This window comes from Cnephaeus nilssonii, assembly GCF_951640355.1.
Source record: "Cnephaeus nilssonii genome assembly, chromosome: 4".
NCBI lineage: Eukaryota > Metazoa > Chordata > Mammalia > Chiroptera > Vespertilionidae > Cnephaeus > Cnephaeus nilssonii.
Genome location: NC_137075.1, coordinates 65,826,215 through 65,849,799, shown reverse-complemented (window position 1 = coordinate 65,849,799; position 23,585 = coordinate 65,826,215). Strand labels below are relative to the sequence as shown.

General features: G+C 42.9%; 1 protein-coding gene across 1 annotated transcript in view; it reads right to left on the bottom strand.

The window, feature by feature from the left end:
• The window catches only part of MAP2K1 (mitogen-activated protein kinase kinase 1), a 72,727-nt gene extending 50,073 nt beyond the window's left edge, over nucleotides 1-22,654 (bottom strand). Inside the window, exon 1 of the mRNA XM_079768448.1 lies at nucleotides 22,144-22,654. Within this exon, the coding sequence (XP_079624574.1) occupies nucleotides 22,144-22,223 (80 nt within the window). The 5' untranslated portion in view covers nucleotides 22,224-22,654. The remainder of the gene's footprint in view (nucleotides 1-22,143) is intronic.
• Between the last annotated feature and the right edge of the window lie 931 nt (nucleotides 22,655-23,585).

Sequence of the window (23,585 nt, the reverse complement as noted above, 5' to 3'; positions counted from 1 at the left end):
ACTGCATATTAAGCATATTAAATGAGTTTATTAAACTTGAGCTGTAGAGAAAAAAACAAGAAAACTGCAAAACCAGCATTATTAAGCATCCATTGGACCTTGGTCACTTTGGGTCAAAATTCTACATGCTCTGCCTGGCATTCAAAAGGAATACACGTTCTTACAGCAGCAGATAAAAAGATCTGTCCACCAAGCTCTTCCTCTTCACTTCTCCCCACCCACTTCCTCTTCTTCCAAAGGAGAAGGGCTCTCATTTTCGCACTGGTTTGCCACATCCTGCCTCTAAAGCTATTTCCTAGGAGCTGCTTGGGCTATTCTGAGAAGCTTTAACACCTTCATGCCCCTAGACCAGCGATTTTCAGCTGGTGGGTTGCAAGAATTTTTAAAACATGCAATATCTGACTACTTAGTCAGGGCCACTAACCTCTTTTCCCTTAGATTGTCAAAAAAACAAACAAACAGCCAAAACAATAGCCATCTGGTGTGAATGCCCTGTTGTGAACCATAAATATATAGGCCATATTTTTAGAGCTGTATCTTATTGATCATGTTGCATAATAAGGTTGCATCTGATTCGTTAATTTTTGGTACCAAAAATCCTTATATACAAGTATAGGCACCAGATTTTCTTGTTTTGTTAATCCTCACCTAAGGATATTTTTTCCACTGATTTTTAGAGAGAGTGGAAGGGAGGGAGGGAGGGGGAGAAAGAAAGAGAAACAGCAAAGTGAGAGAGACACATCAACTGGTTGCCTCCTGCACCAGCCCCAACTGGGACTAGGGATAACTCAGGTGCATGCCTTTGACTGGGAATCAAACCTGTGACTCTTTAATTTGCAGGCCAACACTAACCACTGAGCTATGCCAGGCAGGGCAGAACCTGATTTTTTTAAAAGTCACTTTGGAGCACCCTTTTTTTTTTTTTTTTTTTGTCAGATCAGCAAAAAATATATATTTTGGCATGCCACAGAATTTTAGTAATTTGTTTATGTGTGCCATGAGATAAAAAAAAAAAAGTTGAAAATCACTACCCTGGACCACTAGTATATTTATGACACCCTACCCACCATACTTATACAGTCTAGTAACTAGATTCTCTCTACTTGACCTGATAATACTCCCGACTGCCTTCATGCCAGGCATTGAATTAAGCAATTTATCTACAACAGAGTCAGTAGAAGCCACATCTCTTAGTCCCATCTGGGGCTCCAAGGAGTCCAGCTTTTGCTTAATCAGTCAAAAAAAAACATTAAGAACTACACTCCCAAACACTGTTAACAAACTTGAAGGAGAAACCCCAAATGAAACATAAATAGTCGTAGGTAACATTTTATTGAATGCTTACTGGGGTGCCATGAATGATCTCTGGCTCTCTTCTATTGGGGGTGGGCGTATTCTTTATTCAGGTGGGAACTTGCATGAGTGATTTAGGTGTTATTTGAAAGACCTTTAATTCTCAAAACAACCCTACAAGTTAGGTATTATCACCCTCTAATTTACTAATGAGGAAGCTGGGTGTGAGAGAAGTTAAATAACCAGTCCTATTGACACAATTTGTTTAGGGGTGAAGCCAGGACTCCAACCACAGCTGTCTGCCTCCACAGACCATTCCTATAACACTAAGATCCAGAACAGAGTTTGTGTCTGTGGGGGAATTGGTCATGGTACTAGAAGAGGAGCAGGGCATAATTCACTCCCCCCCCCCCTTAATTAAAGAGACTTGAAATCTTTGTAATCAAGAAAGAAAAGATTTTTTTTTTAATTCAAGAAGTCAGTAAACACTGACCACCTATTATCTGTGAGATCCTGTGCAAAGAATTATCATCTGCTGTGTTACAACTGGACTTCTTGTTACAGATATCACCCTAGTGCAGGTCAATCATGCCCCTCTGGCTGGCCAGGCATGTGTGTCCCTCCCAAAAGTTTATACCTGAACGAAGAGTACGCCCACCCCCAACAGGAGAGAGCCAGAGACCATTCATGGCACCCCACTTGCTTAGTTCCCAAGCCTCCCCAAGTCCATTAGCTAGAGAACATAGAACACTGAAGTTTCTAAGACAAATGAGAAGTATTGTTTTTTTCAAACTTCAAACTTGGACCTATTGTTACATTTTAATAATCTATAGCAGTCTGGACACCTGCCTTTTTTGAAACATCAAAATCTGATGATTTTTATATCCAAAGGTACACTGTTAAGAAAAAAAAATAACAATACTGTTCTCTCCCTGTACATATACTTATTATACTTCCATTTCTTTTTTACCTAGGAGTTAATCTTATCAAATTCACACACGGTTACCCCTAGGCTGCAGCTGACTGTACAGAAACATGTCAAGACTTTAATGGCCCTTATTAAAGACTAGAGGCCCGATGCATGAAATTTGTGCAAGCGCGTTGGCGCCGGCCCCCTTCCCCCACCCCCCGCCACACCCGCAGCCACAGCCGGAGGGGGGGAGCGGGGGAGAAGCCTCTGCCACCTCTGCCGCGGCCCCGTCCACGCTTTTATTATGATAGATATGTCAAAGAGAGACTGTGAGGGTTAACAGAAAAGCTGCTGGTGGCCTTTAACAATGAACAACTGAATAAAACAAACAAAGAACTGGTCACCTTTATTCATTTTAAACTGCACACATTAAATTCTACCTTTTTGGTAAGACAGATCCAAAAGCAGGCAGTAGGGCAGGGCAGAAAACAGGAGCCTCGCTAGAAAGTCGGGGCCCTGGACCTCAATCCAGGCCTTCAGCAGCCATTTAACACTGAGTAAAACGCCTAGCCTCTCCGGGTCTTAATCTCTTCATACTTCCAGCAGGTTGAACTATAAAGATCTATCCCTAGCATTTAAGGATACTCAGGGCAGAAATAATGAAAGATGTTGGTGGTGAAAATGATGATTAACATATTGTAATGCTATCCTGGGTCCAATAGCCTGGCTTAGTGCTACATTCACCTTATCAGCCTAGATTTATTGGGAAGAGGGAGGGTTATAGGAGGACTGGTGGGTGGGAATCACAGCCACCTACAGTAAAATTAAACTGTTCCCAAAAGAGTTCTGCTGAAGTGTGATTTATCCAGAGTGTTAAACAACTACCAGCACTATGAAACCGTGTTACTGAAATTGTGTTACTGCACAAACTTAACTTTTCCCCCAATGTGATTTGCAGAAAGGATGCAGAGCTGAGAATCCTATGTCTCTGGCCATCTGTCCTATCAAGTCCCTGGAGAGGCGTGGGGGGAAAGTGTGAAAAGCCACAGGTGCCATGTATATTCAGCCACGATGTCACATATCTATCAAGGAGCCCAGCATTTGTTGAGGATAAGTATTCAGCTCAGCATGCAAAAAAGGCTCGTCAATCCTTCCGGCTCCAAACATTCCCTGAGCCTTCTTCTGTGCCAGGCATGGGGCTGAGGGAACACCACAGAATGCCACTGCCAGTTTCTCCTCTGCACTAGTAGGAGCTGTTGGCTGAAAGGGCAGTATAGAGTCTACAGGCACTCTTAGCTGTCTGTATGACTTGCATAAGGCTCTTAACCAGAATCAGTTTCTTACCTACGGAGTAGAAATAACACATATCCCGCATGCCTCATGTTGTTGAATTAGGAAGTAAATGGATGTAAAAACAATGAACAGTGTACAGAGCCTTGCAAAACAAATACTATGATTACCACCAACACTGTGACCCTCTTGTGCCAAGATACTATAAACTGAAAATAATCAACCATCAATAAAGTCAAAGCCTTTGCAGGGATTAGCAGAGCCTTGATCTTGGGAGCCGAGCATCTTCTGCCCTCTGCCTTTACTGCCATCTCAAGGCTTGGTTAGTCATTCAACAAAATTTTACCAAACTAGATGTCAAGGAACATGCTATGCACTGAAGATAATGATGAATAAGACCCAGCTCCAGACTTTCCCAAGTCCAGCCCAACTAGACAGAGTCACACAAACAACTTAAGTAGGATATGTACAGAGAGCTCTTAAAGGCGGAGCAGATGACCACTGCCTGGAATGGGGAGGAGAGGTCTGTGATGATTTACAGAAGTCGTGACTTACAAGTTGAGTTCTGATGTAAGATTAGGATTTCAACATGCACTGAGAGTGGAGGAGGGAATCGCAGGAGAAAACACAGTCTGAGCAGAGGCCAGAGCCCACTGGGAAAGAGGTGTGGATGAACCATGGAGAAGTTGAATCCAAGATCTACCTAGACCTGACTTCCAACATCTGGCTAGAGCCACAGGAAGAGAGAGTGTTGTTACCTTCCCTTTATGTCAGTGACCACTTCTCCCTATTCCTTCACACACACACACACACACACACCCACCATCACCACCATCACCATCACCACCACCACCACCACCACCACTACCACCACCACCACCACCACCACCACCACCCAGGAAATCCTCTTTAAACTCGGAGAAAGCTGAATTTGCAGCCTCCTGTTCACTGAAAATAATTCTTTTGCTTCCTGCACATCCCCCAAAATTGCAAGTACGGCTGGCATTGTCTCCATTCTATGTCTGTGTAGATAAAGAACAGGCGAAAAGCCCCATCATTGGAAGTTCTTTGGGAAGTGAGAATTTTCTCTTCTTCTTACCGGATAGAGAATGAGGCACTCTAGGCTGGGAATCTGGTCCGGGCCCTTACTATTAGTCCTTTTAATCATAAAAAGCAGTTTACACAGTGTCTATGAATCCTTTCTACTGGGCAGGTGTTATTATGCCCATTTTATAAATGTGGAAATAGACCCAAGGATCTGAAAGAATTTGCATAGATAACTCAGACTGTAAGAGAAAGGGTCAAGAAACAAACCCAAGTCTGCTGACTCCAAAGCCTTTCCGCTATGCCACACTGTCTCAGGCTATGTTTCCTCACAAGTCACACTCACAATTCAAAATAGAGCCTGCTGTGTAATGAGGCCACCTTCCCCTAACCCTTCTTTGCAGCCCTGGGTTCTTTTCTCTGCCAAAACATAGGATAGCAACAAAGATCTCCAAGATCCCTTTCAACAATAAAATTTAATCTACTTAATATCTTGGAGCTTGAATGTGTGCCCAGTGGTGACCTATATGATCATGTGGAGTTCGCTGTATAAACCGCGAATGGTAGCAAGGCATTGCCATTACCACCACTTTGCAGAGAAGCAGCAGGCACAGAGTAGCCATGTGGTGAGTGAACAGTTGCACCCGGGAAGCAGCTCAGATCGCTCACTTTTCCTCTACACAAAGCACTGTTATTCAAAAGCACTGCAGCTTGAAAATTCTGAAGCCTGCAGACTCTCAGATCCCTTTGGAAGAGAGGATAGTCTCTGGATTCAAATGAAACACTTGGGGAGGCAAAAACATTCATTCAAAATCTGATCAGGAAGCTGGGCTCTTCACCGCACTGTTAATACCCAAAACAAGTACCACTCTGAGACGTGAACAGTATGTCCTCGATAATCCTGCATTTGGCCTGTTCACTCCAAAACTCTCATAGCCTATATCCAACTTCCTAGAAATTAGACCCTACTCTACAAAACAACACATGGTTTCATCTGGGTGCTCGGCCCCACCCCACTACTACAGAATCTCAGAAAGACCAGATAGAGGTCAGAGCTCCTTCAGATCCCTTCCAGCTGTCCCCACCATCTTTGAAGTCCTCTCCACCCCTGCCTTTGTGCTCGCAGGGAACAGAGGCACTTTCCTGGACACCCTGCCATCATTCTAATTTCTCTGTTTTTAATCTCTCTGAGCATATTCATGCATGTGACTTTAACATTTCTTTAGGAAAAAAACCCAAAACTTTAATTACTCAGTTTCTGAAAGACAACTTTCTAAAACCATGAGTCTATTATAATGAAATCAAACATCACATTTAGTCTTCCTAAAAATATTACCCCAGCACAATGTCTTTTTGTTCCCACATGCCCATCACCCAAATGCACACACATATACTTTAGACTGTCATTTAGACACTGGAGTGTATAATTTAAATGTCTTTAATAGCATCTACTCAAAGGACATTTGCACATGATTCTTCACTTTACTTCAAAGCTATGATGAAAACTGCAGCTTTTACTAAATAGGAAAATATGTGGATGGCAAATGCTAACAAAATTCAGACAAGATTTTAAAATGCATTCAATTCACCCATTAACATTGGCATCTTTTTCAATTTTCAGCAAAAGTCCTTTTCACCCATCTCTCAGCCCAGTGCCTGGTATATATAAGGTATATACTAAATATCAGTTAAATCAATGTTAATACATCTTTATCCTCTTAACACACAAGTTAGACATCTATTGTAATTTTAGTCATAATCTAAATCTATCTGACCTCAACACAAATGCCAATAACAAGCAGCTGCTTGCATTCAAAGTATACATACCTCTGTCATTTGACCTGTTTTGAAGTTGTCTTCTCGTTTGGAAGACAAATGGTTAGCAGCTGCAAGTTCAATTACAAAGTGCTTGGTAGGAAGGCAGAAAGAGAACCAGAGGAATCAATGTGTTGTTTCACATATTAAGCGTGGAATTTCTTTCCAACAAACATCTTTCATTTCCCCAGGGAAACCCAATCTAGGCATGCCCTTTGAACTTAGAAAAACACAGGGCTGTACTTTGGGAAGAACCTAATTTGAAGGCCAGGCAAAGCTGTGAGAGCAGGGAGTCACTCCTTCTGCATTATCTCCATTTTGTTATTTTTTCTTTAAGGGAGAGTGTGGAGCAATGGAAAAGCCACCAGTCCAGAGGCCCGGATTAATTCGATGTATGACAATGAACAAGTTACTTCCTGCCTTTGTCCATCATTTTCTCCTTCACAAAATAAAGAAACAAAAATCAAATAAATTAATAAAACGGTAAAACTGTATAACCTCTAGGCACTAACAGAATTTTCTGCAATGATGGAAATGTTCTAATCTGTGCTCTCCAATACAGTAGCTACTAGCCACATGGGTCACCTAGTGCAACTTAGGAACTGATTTTTAAACTGTGTTTAATTTTAATTAATTTAAACTTAAATAGCTACATATGGCTAGTGGCTACAGTTTGGGAGAGTGAAGCTCTAAAAAGACGTCTAGCATTTTATGCAATCTTTGGAGGGTGTGTGGGAAAAGCCTGGGTGTTAGAGTAGGACAGACCCGGGTTCTAAACTTAGTTCCACCACTTACTACTTGTATAACCTTGTACAAATACTTAACTTCATTTTCCTTCTTTGTACAATAGAATATTATGACCTTTCTTGCAGAATTTTAGAGCAAATTCAAGATAATGGATGTAAATAGACCAGATAAACCTTAAATAATAGTTATTTTTCCAGTTATGATGTCCTTCAGGGATAAAAGTTTCGTGTCTTCTGACTTCATCCTACTGTTCCTTCCTGAGCTAGGACCCATACTTAATTATTACCCTACATATTTTTTACATGTTTTATTGATTTCAGAGAGGAAGGGAGAGGGATGGAAACATCAACGATGAGGATCATGGATCGGGTGCCTCCTGCACACACACACACACACCCTCCCCCAATTGGGGATCGAGCCCACAACCCAGGGAATTGAACCGTGACTTCTGGTTCATGGATCAATGCTCAACCACTGAGCAACACTGGCCAGGCTTACCCTACATATTAAAGGCTGTGGTCCTACAGATGCAGCCATTGTCTTTCAAGAATGCAATTTGCTCAGGAATTATTCCAGGTCCTCAGCTATGGGCGAGCTCTCTGTAACTCAAATCCTCTGTGCCTCCGGAACTGCTGATTTCCGCTTATCCTGTGTCCCCTCCAGCTCACACCAGCATTCAGGAATTCACAAAACTCCTCCCTGTGATTGCATATCAAGCTGAAACTTTGTTCAATGAAACTAAAGCACCTGTTGCTGGTTTCCGGTACTTTCCTCACCAACTCTCTCTTTGACTTCCCCTAATAAATATTTTATGGCCTTTTTAAAATTTATAAAAGCTTATGACTTTTTTTTTTTGATGCAATTGTTCAGTATACTCAGAAATAGACATGCTGCAAACTACATTTATGTCTAATCCAGCATTAATTTAGTTACCAAAATAAAACAAGGAAACTGTTTTAGAGTGTCCCAGTAAAATAATAAAAGTGTTGCAAATCTTTAAATTAATATAATGTGTTAAGGGCCTGTTCCAAATATCCCACTGGTCTGTCCTTTGGTAAATGGAACTTTTACATGATTTAAATGACCAAGTTTACACAAATGAACACAAATGACTAAGGTAAGCAGGATAATTATCTACTATTAATAACTGTTAGAATGTTAAGCTGCTCTCTTGTTTCCTCCCTATTCCTCAGACTGGAGGAGAGGGGATGGAGAAGAGGGGCCAGGGGAGAGGTGCGCTGAAACACAGGCTGGCATTTTAACTGGATTTCAATCTGGATTTGAGTAAGCCATTAGACAAGGGTTTACAGTTAGCTTGGATTCATGCTAACTCCTAAGGCCTCCCCCAATAAAGACATTCTTGAAGGATCAGTTACTGAACGGATCAAATAAGACAAATAATTTTGACTCTGGACTCTCAAATATAATGAAGGCCTCATTTAATTATTTAAAACTAACCTGTATATAACTCAATAAAGAAGGAACCATAAGCTGGATCCAGACAAACCTGTGAATACAACAATATGATTGGCTAGTCATGCCTTCTTACATCATCCAAAATTTCAAGATTTAATCTGAATCTAGAACCCAAGTGGCTCATTCACTCAACTCAATTGTTCCACTTTGTCTAAAAGTTAATGCACTTAACAGCATTCAAAAGATTCTGAACCTTTCCTGGTAACAGTTAAACTCAAAATAGGTCAATTCCAGAAAGGCATTCATTTTAAGGGACTTTTGTCTGTGGTTATTTTGAAAACCACTGCTTTTAAAACTGACATTATGAAGCTTAAAAATAGGCCCTCTTACTAAGGATCTTGGGCTAAAATACCCTTTCCTTCCCCCATTTCCTTATTTCCCTTTTCCCTCAAACACCTAGGAGAATGGTAATATAGAGAGGTATCTTCTCCAGAGCTTCAGATTATTATTTGAAAAGAGGTTTTTAAAAACTTTTTTAGGATATTGGATAAAGTTACCAAAATTCAGGGTTGAGTAAAAACTTGAAAATTTTTCAAACCAAAGGAAAACATGCAATAATATATACACTATAAGAAAATGAGTGGGAATGAAAACTCAGCCACCTCTTTCCACTCCAGCTGCGTGACCTGCCTGGAAGTTCCTTCCCCACTGTAAGAAGGGATTCCTAGTCTCACAAACGAAGGCCCTGGGCTAGAGAATCTATAAGGTCCCATCCAGTCCTAACGGGCTCTACTTCTCTGAAGCTGGGCCGCTGCTTCCTGTTTTCATGGCTCCTTGGAAAGAGTAGAAAAGTCCCTGGGCCAGAAGGTTCTTGGGAAGCTTCATCATGCTTACTAGTGTTACACAAGCACTGCTAATGAGAGCAATGAAAGATGAGATGGCTATAAAATATAAAAGGTGTTGAGAGGGAAAATTTGTGTTTTGCAGATGACACTAGTAAGTCTAGAAATGCACATATATTCAATCAAAATATTACTAGATATAATAAGTATATTTAACAAAGCCACAAAACAATTCATACAAATCAAACCATAGTTAAGATGGAAATACAAATTTTAAAAGGTTCAATCACAACAGCATCAAAATGTTAAGTATCTGAAATATATTAACTCAGGACACAAGAGAATATTTCAGAAGAAACTATAACGCCATCACAGGAAACACTATTAAATAAAAAGTATACCATGAAAATTTAGTTTTCTTTAACCTTACCAAGTTAAAAAAGTATAAAAAAGACCCTCAAAACTGTAAGAGTGAGTTAAAAGGAAATTTTACAAATAGAACAAATTACCACAAAGACCAAATAAAGGTAAACTGAAAATATAACAGATGGATAAATAAATCATATTTCATCAACTCCAGTAAGATACTAGAACTCACTGTGGAGAAAAATTAACTTAGACCCCATACCTCATGTCAAATACATTAATTCATTAATTCCACATGGGACAAAAAGTTAACCATATAAGGGAGAGAAAAAGCTGGAAGAAAATGAAGCCACATAATCCTGCTAGTTATGAAGAGATAACAGATGCCTAAATAAAGAAAAGGAAGCTATACCATAAGAAAGGAATGCTTTTGAAGAGAAAAATAAATGTTATTTTTTCTGAAGCAATACAACATAAAAGGAAAACATTACAACAGGGCAATGTAGTAACCACATAATTTATAAAACTTTAAAATACAAAGCACACTGACTTATTGCTTCAAAGTCAGAAGACAAGCAATTGTGTATGGGTTAATAAAAGACATGAACTAAGAAAAAATAAAATACAAAGCATATAAAAACTATTCAGACATATTTTAAAAAACAGGGGAAGAAAAGTTTGCACATGACTTTTTAAAATGTCCAGCTAGCACCAAAAATCCGTCCCACCTACCTCTCCAGCTTCATCTCCTGTGACCTGCACTGATGCACCAGTCACACTAAACTACTTGCCGGCTCCTCCACCCATCCCAAGCTTTCCCACTTGTGTCAAGTGGCTCATCCTTCTCTCTCTTCCTGCTTCCCCCACCCCCAACCCCATGGAAATCCTAGCCATCCTTCAAGACCCCGCTCAAATGTCATCTCCTCCAAGGCTCTCCTAATCTCTTCCACTGGATGTGAGTCTTCCTCCTCTCAATGAGCTCCAACAGTACTTTCTTTGTACCTCTTCTCTTAGGGCACTTTTCTTATTCTGCAGCCATTTGTTTCCTTCTTGTGCCCCTGGCAACCTCTTCCTCCTAGATGAGATTTTAAGATCTTTGGAGGCAAAGACAGCCTTACTCACCTACCTACAGTTTCCAGCATAGTGAATTACATTCAGTAATCCGTCAAAACATATGAAAATGAATTGACGAAATACAGAAAAATAATCCCATTTCAAAAATAGTCTGGCTAACCATTAACGTAAAGCAGACTGACCTTTAAAGGAGTCCTTGTACTGCCTACTAAACTATCAAAAACCACTAAACTTAAAAAAACACACAAAACACTTCCTGAATCTTGAGGAAACAGTTGAAATTACATTGTCAATTTTGGTCCTATCTTTTTTTGGAACATATTCTATTAATGTGTATCAACAGCGGTAACTTGGTTCATTGCCTCTGATTCTGTGTATGAAGTAAACTAAAGCAGAACAAAATAAATTGGTTCAGAACATTTAGAAGAATATCAATAAACAATATTGATATTAATAAAATCTGAAAGCCACCAAAATAATTAACAAAGTGTCATTTGCGAAGCCAGACCCTATCAAATACTACTCTTCAGCCAAAAATAAACAAGTATGAGGATTATGTCCCTGTGTAAAAATGGAGTGGGGGGGACTCATCAACTGATCACAACTACCTAAATATGTATGTAATGGAAAAACCAAATTAAACTGGAAAACTTAATGTCTGTAGGTTCTTTCTTTAAAAGGTATTTATACATTCAAGTTTTTTGAAAGTTGTGCTTAAGCAGGCAAATGTTCAAAGAAGGAGTGAGGGGAAAAAGAGGTCACTCTATCCTTGTACACTTTTTGTTCAACTCCCATGTAACTTCTTCTTAAACTGACTCCCTTGCTGACATCAAAGCACGATGCCCATGGGATCTACACCAAAGAAATTGGAGGCAGGATTAGCATTTTTAGGAGTCAGCCTTGCACCAGAATTTAGAGAACACCTGCTACTTTAAAACAAAACGCCATTCATTGTGGGAGGTGTTAACTTTGCAAACAGGATTGTTAGCCTCCAAACAGTCTCCGGGGCTTTCAGGCAACAGAACCAGGACACAGGACATAAAGTAAAACCACAATCAAGTGTCAGTCAGAATCAAGGACGATTTTTCAAAATTGGCAGCTTCTGCAAGGAAACAACAGAAACAAAACGCTAAGTTTTCTTCTTAGGCTCACCTCCTCTTCCCAGCCTGTGGGTTCTCTGGATTTGTTTTCTCAACGTGTCAGAAAGATTCACTATTGCTTGACCTGTGCTTCCTGTGGATATGCTGGAAATAACTATCAATTCATATAGACTAAAGCTAGCAAGAAGTTCTGTGTTTGTTTGCTTAAACATTATTTTAATTTTGTCCACTCAACCAAAATTTTAATTGGTATCAACAGTGTTATAAGATTCAGGGGTCCAAAATGGTATGGTCCCTAATAATCAAGAAAGCGTTATGATTAAAAATGATATTGCATTTAATGTGATATTACACAAATAGTTCAAAAGGAGAGAAATGCGAGTTAACATTAAAAGGGGCATAAGGGCCAAGTCACGGTGGCTCAAGTGGTTGAGCATCGACCTCTGGGAGGTCGCAGTTCCATCAGGGCAAATGCCCAGGTTGTGGGCATGATCACCAGAAGGGGGCATGCTGGAGGCAGCCAATCAATGATTCTCTCTCATCATTGATGTTTCTCTCTCTCTCTCCCTTTCCTTCTCTGAAATCAATTTTTAAAAATTTTTTTGTTGTTGTTAATAAAAATACAAAGAGCATAAGACTTAGGATGAATTTTGTTCTTTGGGTACTTTAAAAATATGTATTATTAATTTTTCCAAACATACAGAAAAATGGAAAGACAAAAACAGCGAAACTCATAAATTAACCAACTAAACAATTGTGAACATTTGCCCCATTTGTTTTTTCCACTATGTGTGCATGTGTATTTTTTGCTGAACCATTTCAAAATAAGTTTCATGCATCATCTATGAGCCACAACACTCTGCTACATAATCATACTACTACTATTATGTCTAAAAAAAACAAGTCTCTATTCAAATTTCCCCAATTGACCCAAGAATGCATTTTATAGCTGTTTCATTTTTTGACTCAGTACCCAACTGAGATTCATGCATTCCATTTAGTTGGCATGTTCCTTAGTCTCTTTCTTATTCCAGAACAGCACCACTAGCCATCCCCCACCTACCCCTTTTTTCCTATGACATTGACTTTTTAAATAGACTGGATCAGTTGTCTTGGAGAATGTTCCACATCCTGGATTTGTCTGATTGTTTCCTCTTGGTGTCATTTAACTTGTTCCTCTGTCCCTGTATTTGCTGTAAATAGGAAGTCAAGTCTCAAGGCTTCTTTAGATGCAGGACTGGGTTAGATTTTAAAGGATGGACAGCATGTTAAATGTCGAAATCTAGATGATTTATCAACATTTGCAATTTGGTATTAAGAACAAAGGATGCCTTGGCCAGAGTGGCTCAGTTGGTTGAGTACCATCCTGTGCATGGAAAGGTTGCTGATTTGATTCCCAAGCAGGGCACATACCTGGGTTGCAGGTTCAATTCCCAGTCAGGGAACATACGGAGGGCAACCAATCAATGTTTCTTACGTCGATGTTTCTCTTTTCCTCTAAGCATGTCCTCAGGAGAGGATTAAAAATACAATAAAGAGAACCAAGTAGGTGGCATAGGTAAATACCTGTACTTGCTGCCTCCCACAACCATATCAAAATTACAACTAAAATACAGAACAACTATCATCCAGAACTGCGGGAAAGCTGGCTGAGTGGAAGTACTACAACTAGAGAGGTAAAGAAGAAAGCACATTGATACTGGTAGGAGGTGCGGAGGTGCGGAGTCGCAGAACAGGCTGGCACCTGGGTGTGCCGCTTTTTTAATCGGGAGGGAGATACAAGCTCCCTCTTGCTCTGAGCTCCAGTGCCAGGCAAGACTCTGGGGGACCCAGACATATACAGGGAGAAACTGGACTATCTGGCATCAGGGCAGGAACGTGGGAGCAGCTTTCTTCCAGAAGGAGGTGCTCACAACTGTCATTGTTCCTGTGCTGGGACCTCCCCAGTGCAGGGCTGAATGGCAGCCATTGCTGTTTGCTCCACCCTGGAGATTCCCTGAGACCCTGCCCCACCAAATTTACAACCCCACCCAAGCTGTGCACAGTGGCTTTTGTGTATGAATGGCCTATCCTTTCTCAGCCTAAAACCTGTCAAAAAAAACTGCAGCTGGGTCAGGGAGCGCCAAACCTATCAAAAGAAGGCCCAAGGCTTCACCAGCACCAGCCTGCCTTGCTTCACAGCTGGGCCTAGCCTGGGCACTTCCAAACCCATACAAAGAGGAGGAAGCTGCAGATCTCTCTATAGCTCCTGGTGGGTAGCCCCAGGCAGTGGCTGACTTTGCACCTCCTTGGAGATCCAAGAGCCAGTGTACCCAGTGGTCAGTGTGAGATCATACCAGATTACAACTCTTCACATCCTATGTGACACACTCAAGGGGCAGACTCAGTGAGCACCAAAGCCCCACTGAAGCAAGTCCTGCCCCATAGGGGTGTCTCCTGCACAGCAGCTCTTCCATTATAGACACAGTTTGTCCTCACAGCCAATTGGCCTGGAGGTCAATTCCTCCCAGTGATACCAAAAGCAATCAAGGCTCAACTACAACAAGACTGCGCACACAGACCACAAAGTGGTGCACCAAGAGTGTCCACCTCAGGTGATTGGGGAGGCTGAGCCACTGGGCCCTATAGGACACCTACTACACAAGGCCACTCTATCAACCAAGGAGACTTAGCAGCTACCCAATACATAGAAACAAGCACAGGGAAGCAGCCAAAATGCGGAGACAAAGAAACGTGTCACAAATGAAAGAAATGGAAGAAAGCAAACTACTAGATATAGAGTTCAAAACCACAGTTATAAGGTTACTCAAGAATCTTCTACAAACCTCCAAGGAACTTAGTGAGACCTTCAAGGATTTTAGTGAGAATGGCAACAAAATGGAAAAGGAGCACTCAGAAATTAAGCACACACTGACTGAAATAAAGAATAATATACAGAGGTTCAACAGTAGACTAGAGGATCCCAAGAATCAAGTCAAAGATTTGAAATATGAGGAAGCAAAAAACACCAAACCAGAAGAGCAAAAAGAAAAAAAATTCCAAAAATATGAAGATAGTGTAAGGAGCCTCTGGGACAACTTCAAGTGTACCAAAATCCGAATTATGGGGGTGCCAGAAGAAGAGAGAGAACAAGATACTGAAAACCTATTTGAAGAAATAATGACAGAAAACTTCCCCCACCTGGTGAAAGAAATAGACTTACAAGTCCAGGAAGTGCAGAGAACCCCAAACAAGAGGAATCCAAAGAGGACCACACCAAGACACATCATAATTAAAATGCCAAGGGCAAAAGACAAAGAGAGAATCTTAAACGCAGCAAGAGAAAAACAGTTACCTATAAGGGAGCACCCATACGATTGTCAGCTGATTTCTCAACAGAAACTATGCAGGCCAGAAGGGAGTGGCAAGAAATATTCAAAGTGATGAATAGCAAGAACCTACAACCAAGATTACTCTACCCAGCAAAGCTATCATTCAGAATTGAAGGTTAGATAAAGAGCTTCACAGATAAGAAAAAGCTAAAGGAGTTCATCACCGCCAAACCAGTATTATATGAAATGCTGAAAGGTATTTCTTTAAGAAGAGGAAGAAGAAAAAGGTAAAGATAAAAATTATGAACAACAAATACATATCTAGCAACAAGTGAATCTAAAAATCAAGTGAATTAAAAATCTGATGAACAGCCGAAACTGGTTTAGCTCAGTGGATAGAGCTTCGGCCTGCGGACTCAAGGGTCCCAGGTTCGATTCCGGTCAAGGGCATGTACCTTGGTTGCGGGCACATCCCCAGTGGGGGGTGTGCAGGAGGCAACTGATCGATGTTTCTCTCTCATCGATGTTTCTAACTCTCTATCCCTCTCCTTTCCTCTCTGTAAAAAATCAATAAAATATATATTTTTTTAAAAATCTGATGAACAGAATAAACTGGTGAATATAATAGAGTCAGGGGCATAGAAAGGGAGTGGATTGACAATTCTTGGGGAGAAAGGGCTGTGGGGGGTGCGGGAAGTGACTGGACAAAAATCGTACACCTATGGATGAGGACAGTGAGGTTGGGGGATAAGAGCAGAGGGTGGGGTGGGAACCGGGTGGAGGGGAGCTATGGGGGGGAAAAAAAGAGGAACAATTGTAATAATCTGAACAACAAAGATTAAAAATATATATAAAATAACAATAATAATAAAAAAAATCTGGTCTGTTCACATATTCTTGCTCTCTTATAAGGCCCCCACCTGAAGATCAGTGTGGCCATGTGATATGCTTTGACCAATGAAATGGTGGCAAAAGTGATATGTATCACTTGTGGGTAGAAACTTAAGAGCCAAAATGTGGTTCACAAGATTCCCTTCTCACATAAGCATATCAGTCTAGTCCCTGAAGAAATCTGTTCAACAGAGCTTCCCATTGATCTGCAAGTGTGTTAAATTAGTTAAGACTTTTGTGGTGTTACCTCAATATAACCTAGTCTATCCCGACTAATGCAGAGTTACAGTACAATAAAAATGAATATATTTAGCCCTAGCTCATTTGGCTCGGTGGATAGAGCGTCGGTCAGCCTGCAAACTGAAAGGTCCCAGGTTCGATTCCAGTCAAGGGCACATGCCTGGATTGTGGGCTCGATCCCCAGTGGGGGACTTGCAGGAGGCAGCCAATCCATGATTCTCTCTCATCATGGATGTTTCTATATTTCTCTCCCTCTTCCTTCCTCTCTGAAATCAATAAAAATATATTTTAAAAAATAAAAGTATTATATTAAAAAATGAATATTTAAAGTGTACAACATGATGATTTGATATATGCATATACAGTGAAATGATTACCACAATCAAATTAATTAACATATCCATCTCCTCACAGTTACCATTTTTAAAAAAAACAGGTTTTTATTGATTTCAGAGAAAGGAAGGGAGAGGGAGAAACATCAATGATGAAAGAGAATCATGGATTGGCTGCCTCCTGCACACCCCCTATTGGGGATGGAGTCGGCAACCCAGGCATGTACCCTGACCCAGAATCGAACCATGACCTACTGGTTCATGGGTCGACGCTCAATCACTGAGCCCCACTGGTCAGGCAATAGTTACCGTTTTTTTAAATGTGGTAAGAACACTTAAAGTCCACTCATAGCAAATTTCCAGTAGTCAATACAGTATTAACTATAGTCATCATGCTGTACATTAGATCTCTAGACTTATTTATTCCACATAACTGCACCTGTGTACCCTTTGACCAACATCTCTCCATTTCCCCCACCTCTCCACTCCTGATAACCACCTTTCTACTCTCTACATCTGTGCATTCCACTTGTTTAGATTCCATATATAAGTGATAACATGCAGTATTTTTCTTTCTATGTCTGGCTTATTTCGCTAGCATAATGTCCTCCAGGTTATCCACATTGTTGCAAATAACAGGACTTCCTTCTTTTTAAGACTGAATAGTAGCACAATAGCATTCAGCTATACTCTAAGCATAGAAACACACAAAACACATATCTACCTCCCAACAGTACATCTATATATATAAAAGCCTAAGCGAGTTACAACGGAACTAGAACTGGTCGCTATGACATGCACTAACCACCAGGGGGCAGACACTCAATGCAGGAACTGCCCCCAGCCTGCAGGCCCTGATCACCAATGGGGCCTGCCAGACAACCTCCCAGCCGGCCCCTGCCCCCTGGCCCTCTGGCCAGCAGGCCCCAATCGCCTGATCAGGGCCAGACCCCCAGGCTGGGACAGGGAACCGGGGGTGGGTGGCGGTGGATGCAGTCCCTTTCCCAGCGGGGCCAAGGGCTGCCTCCCTCCTTGGGGCCAGCAGCCAACTTCCTGGGTACCTCCCCCCATTCTTCCCCCTGGCCAGCAGGCCCCGATCGGCCTGCCACCTGCCTGCCATCGTGGTGGTTGGCCCCTCCCCGCCAGCCAGCAGGTCCCGATCCTCAATCAGGGCCGGGGCCCCGGGCTTGGATGGGGAACTGGGGATGGGTGGTGGCAGATGCGGGTGGTGAGGGAAGGAGGAGGCGGGGAACATGATCAGCCCTGATTGCCAGCCAGGCCTAAGGACCCCACCCGTGCATGAATTTCATGCACCAGGCCTCTAGTATATACATAATGGGTGGAATTATAAGACCACATATTAAATACCCTAGAATGGGTGAATGGTGCCTGTGAAAGAAGATGGGGATGGGGAAATGAAAGTAAAAGGGAAAATAAATAATGAATAGGTATAAAAAGGTTTGTTAAACACATTGTACAAATATTAGGAACTTCATTCACTCACTGATTCACTCAATAAACACTGGTGCAGTTATTATGTGCCAGGTACTGTATTCTAGGTACTACTTACAGAGGAGTAAATAAAAAAATGGCAGCGCTATGCTTATAGTTTATGGTGTACAGAAGAGAGATATTTTAAATACCCTAGTAAAAAATTATAGAAAGTGAATGAGTGTCATCTAAAAATGAGGTAAGCCCTAGCCGGTTTGCCTCAGTGGATAGAGCATCGGCCTGAGGACTGAAGGGTCCTGGGTTCGATTCGGATCAAGGGCACGTACCTCAGTTGCAGGCTCCTCCCTGTCCCAGGCCCTGGTCGGGCACGTGCAGAAGGCAACCAACCGATGTGTTTCTCCCACATCAATATTTCTGTCTTTCCTCTCTTCCACTCTCTCTCAAAATCAATGGAAAAATATCCTTGGGTGAGGATTAAAAAAAAAAAAGTAACATGAGAAAGAGGGATCTACTTTAAATTAGATGGTGTGTGAACATCTCTATGGAAAGATTTGAGAGAGGTGAAGGTTGCTTCCTTCCTAGCTTGGGAAGAGGAAGGGATGAGTCAGTCCAGGAAAAGGAACAGCATGTGCAAGGGCCTGCAGGGAGTATGGACCATCCTACGGAGGAAGTGAAAGAGAACTAGATGGAGGAAGAAAAAAGCAGCAGGAAATGTGATTAAAGAGATGGGGGTGGGGGCACAGTGGGTAGATCACTCCTATTCTCATAGCCCAATATAAGAAGTTTGGATTTTATTCTAACTGCAACAGGACCATGAAAAGCATTTTAAACCAGGGGAATATGATCTTATTTCCAATGTATTTCATTCTAACACTTAGCATCCTTGCAATATGACCATGTTTCTGCAAAACTTGCAAAGTAAGTATTTTCGCACTTATTTTCTTCAAGGACCTCCCCGAACTTGCATAACATCAGGTCCCATATAACCCAGCTCCATCTGAATGAGCTTAAGTGCTACATTAGAGGTAAATCTCAAGGTGCCAGGGAGCCACAGAGGAGAACCAACCTTGCCAATTTAGTACCAAGAGTCCTTTACTCTCAGTAGGGCTTTTTCTTCTTAGTTTACGTTGTGTGAAAAGCATGTCAAACTCAAAGGCTGACACAGGCCAAATAAACAAGGGTTAAGTTTATGTGGGCCACACAAAAAAACAAAAGCTTCAATTTTCATAGAAACGTAGGTTTATTTTGATAGAGACATGCTGAATACAAAGGGCTGAAATAAATGAGTAATTGTTAGCATAAAATAATAGAACATTTTAATAAAAATTAATATTTTTTCTTGAACATTAACTTACCAGACACCGAATAACTGCACAAGTTAATAAGTGTAACGCAAGTAAACCTATTTTTCTTGTTCTCCGAAAGCAAAATATTTCCTGTTGCACACACCAAACAAGTCAGTACAAGACTAATGACGTGGCCATCAGCTGCTAAAATATTCGCTGCTTGTATTAGTGGAGAGAAATGGTGTGCCTGCACGTAAGGCACATAAGGGAAATGAATGCAACACCATTATAGTAATCAGTCAATAGCGAACGTTGTAGTTCGTTATTAATAATTATATATAACAGGATATTGTAAAAATTAAGTTACGAAATTTTTATCAAAATGTTTCTTACACACCGTTATATTGGCTGGGCCGCAAAAATATTCACTGTGGGCCGCAAGTGGCCTGCAGGCCGCGAGTTTGACATGCTTGTTGTATGATAATGCTCAGAACTGTAACCTGGTCTAATCAAAGAAATCATGAGAACAGTAGCTTTTTTTTTAAAATATATCTTTATTGATTTCAGAGAAGGGAGAGGGTAGAAACATTAATGATGAGAGAAAATCACTGATCAGCTGCCTCCTGCATGCCCCCCACCCCTGGGGATAGGGCCCACAACCCCAGCAAGTGCCCTGAGCAGAAATCGAACCATGACCTCCTGGTTCACAGGTGGATGCTCAACCACTGAACCACACCAGCCAGGTGAGAACTGTAGCTTTGCTTGAGAAACACTCTCGAAGGTGAAAGATGAAGAGGTATACAGCTTTCCTCCTGTTTGTAGTGGGACAGGCCCTGTTTGTCTCAGGCAGCCTACATAAAGATGCCTCCTATTGTAACACAGCAATGTGTTACGGAGGTAGATGCATATGGCACAAAAAAAAAACTAAGCAAGGGAGTTTCATTTACCCAGAAGCAAAGGTACCTTAATACCTATCCACCAGGAATGAAAATTACCTTCCAGTTTCCTTCAGCCTTTTCAACATTTACCCAGTAACAAAGGCACCAAGAGCTAACATTTATGGGAGACTTACTATGTATTAACTTATTTAATCTTCATAACTATCCTAAGTCAGTTCTATCATTAGGCCCATTTTTTGCAGATGGAAAAAACAACAACACACACACACACACACACACAACTAAGTCTAAGCCCGAGAGAGATTAAAAGATTTGTCCCAAGTCACAAAAACCACAAGTAACAGAGCCAAGCTTCAAACTTAGCCTGACTTCAGAGTCCAACCTCTTAACCACTATTTAGAATCTCCCAGTCCCACCCAAATTTTTCTGCCACCAACTCGAGTACTTTCTTCTTTTCCCTCCTGTACTGTTTGCTGTTAATGAAATTTCCCCCCTTTCCAAGAAGACAGCTGTGGTGTTACAATTAACAACTGAATGACCACAGGTAATTCCACTTAGTACCTTCCTCCAATTCAAACAGGAGCAGGATGACCAGGCCACCGCATTCAGCCAGAATCCACTGTGGTCAAAACAAAAGGTCAAAAATTTGACCTGAAAACAGTGTCGTTACTAAGGAATCTCCTCCTCTTGGGGGTTTTCGGTCTATTTTAAGGGGATAAAATTCTGTCAACTAAAACGGAAGGAATGTACAAGTCCATAACATGTAAAACAGACACTACAGTATTGAAGAGGGTTTGTTGGGAGCAGGTGTGAGGAACCTGTCTGAGCTCACACTACAGGTTCAGCAATGGCCTTATGATCATTACAGAGGGGAACATTCACCAAGCCAACAGGTCCCTGGAATATTAAAATCCAGAGAGAGGAAGGCTACAGAAATCACCAAAGGACAGGAGGTCCAGGCCCACTCTATCCATGTCATCAGCTAGTTAGTTTCCTAAAGTCTTCAGTGTTTAGGTAAAAGATTAAGAGTCAAATCTTTCCCGGTTATTTCTTCGGAGGGTCTCTCTCCCTCACAGTCCTTTTTGTCCCTTACCCAAAACCCAAAAGAAATGTGAGAGCTCAGAAACCCCCATGAAACAATTTCATCAGATTTGATGGGTGGGTGGATGGATGGGTGGGTGGGTGGATGGATGGATGGAGTCAGATTAAGAGGAAAGCCGCTCCTTATAAGACCTGGTAGTTTCCAGGAAGAAGGGCCAGGGCAAGGAGCCCCCAAAGTCGGCAGTGGAAGAGCCACCTGGATGTCCGTGTACACACGCCCCCGCTGGCCAGGCAGCGGGCGGCAGTCCCGGCCCACAGGTGTCAGGCACCGAGGTGAGAATGCTGCTAGTTGATCCCAACTCCAATCCACATGTTGAGCCGCTCTCCAGTAGATGCGATCTTAATTCTTTCCCTGACCTGTGTCCCCTTCAGGCCACAGAATCCCAGAGGATCGCACTTAGAAAACAGCTGGGGAGGGGCAGTGGAAGAACCAGTTTTTTGCGGCTTTTTTTTTTTTTTTTTCCTTGTGGCCTGGAATGACCGAAAGGGTCGGGAAGCGGGTAAAAACCCAGACTCGCTGGGTCCACTGACTGGTCTGAGTCAGGAGCACAATCAGTGCTTAGTCACCGATATCTCGGCGGCCGGGACCTCTCCGCGCCCGCCCGCCCGCCCGCCCGAGACGTACGTGACGAACTCGAGCGGAGCCCAGCGCGCGGCGCACGCCCGACTCGGCTCCGGCACCCCCGCGGGGGCCTCCCCGCTCCGGCCCGCGCTCGCCGCCCACCCCTACTTACTCCGCCGAGCTGGTCCCGTTAACCGCGGAGCCGTCCGGGGCCGGGTTCAGCTGGATGGGCGTCGGCTTCTTCTTGGGCATTTTGAACCTGGGAAAGGCGCTTCCAACTCCGAGGGGAAAGCGGCCCCTCTGCTTCCTCCCTCTGCTAAGTCCCGAGCCCGCCGCGCGGGGCCAACGGGGGGCCGCGGGCCGGGGACTGCCTTCCGAGGACGGCGCGCCCCGCGGGGTCCCGTTAGCGCCTAGGGGCGGTGGAGGTCTCGTGGGACCCCCCGCCCTACTCGCCCGGGGCTGGGCTCCACGCGCAGGGAACCCAAGAGTTTCCCAGCAGACGCAGTCCGGCAGCCCAGGATTCCCTCCCTCTCCCTCAGTCAGCCGGTGCCTCGGGCTCGAGGCTCCGCAGCGCGCGAAATCGAGCCCCGCTCCCACCGCCGCCCGAGAAAGTGCAGCTGCCTCGGTCGCCGCGCTCCCAGTCGCTCCGCGCAGCGGTCCCCGGGAGACACTGCAGGGCGGGGGAGGGGCGGGGAAGGGGGATGCCTCGCTCCCGCCCCCGGGCCACTGCCTCTTCCACACGCCCACTCGGCTCCGCCCACTTGCCTCGCCGACAGCCAATGCGAGCGAGCCTCCGCGGCAGAAGACGCGGAAACACGTCACGGGGGCGCGGCGCGCTGCCCTGTGGGGCGGAGTCCGGTGAGGGCTCCACAGTGCCCTCTACTGGCCGGAGGCACCGAGGTGGACCCACGGGGAGAGGAGATGGTGCGTCCTGGTTGCCACAGCGAGCTGAGAGTTTGTCCGGGTCTGGTACCATGATGCCTCCCACTCGGTGGTGACTGGAGTCCTCCGGAGATGAAATAACAAAATAAATAAGGAAGAGGGCCCCTTCTCTTGTCCAAAGGAAGGACAGCGTGGGGGAGTAGAAAACTTGTTTAGAGACTCCTTGCCTATAATGGTAATACTACTGATCTATTGACTGATGAGGGTACAGAGAGAATGATAGTGCTGATGAGATTGTAAATTGAGGTAAACTTTTTTTGAGAGTAGATTAGTAATATTTTTTAAAGCCTTAAAAAAACCATTTCATCCAATAATTCCAGCTCTTATGAAACTTGAAGTATTAGTGAATAAGGAGTTTAGTAAAATAAAAGAGGCACAAAGCCTATTCAAAATGCACATTCAGCCTGGCCGGCATGGCTCAGTGGTTGAGCTTCGACCTATGAACCAGGAGATAATGGTTCGATTCTGGTCAGGGCACATATGCGGGTTGCAGGTTTCATCCCCAGTGTGGGGTGTGCAGGAAGCAGCCAGTCAATGATTCTCTCTCATCATTGATGTTTCTATCTCTCTCTTTCTCTCCCTTCCTCTTTGAAATATATATATATATTTAGTTTTCCTCACCCCCTTTGCCCTTCCTCAAGTATTCAGTCGGAAAGGCATTAAGTGTGCAGA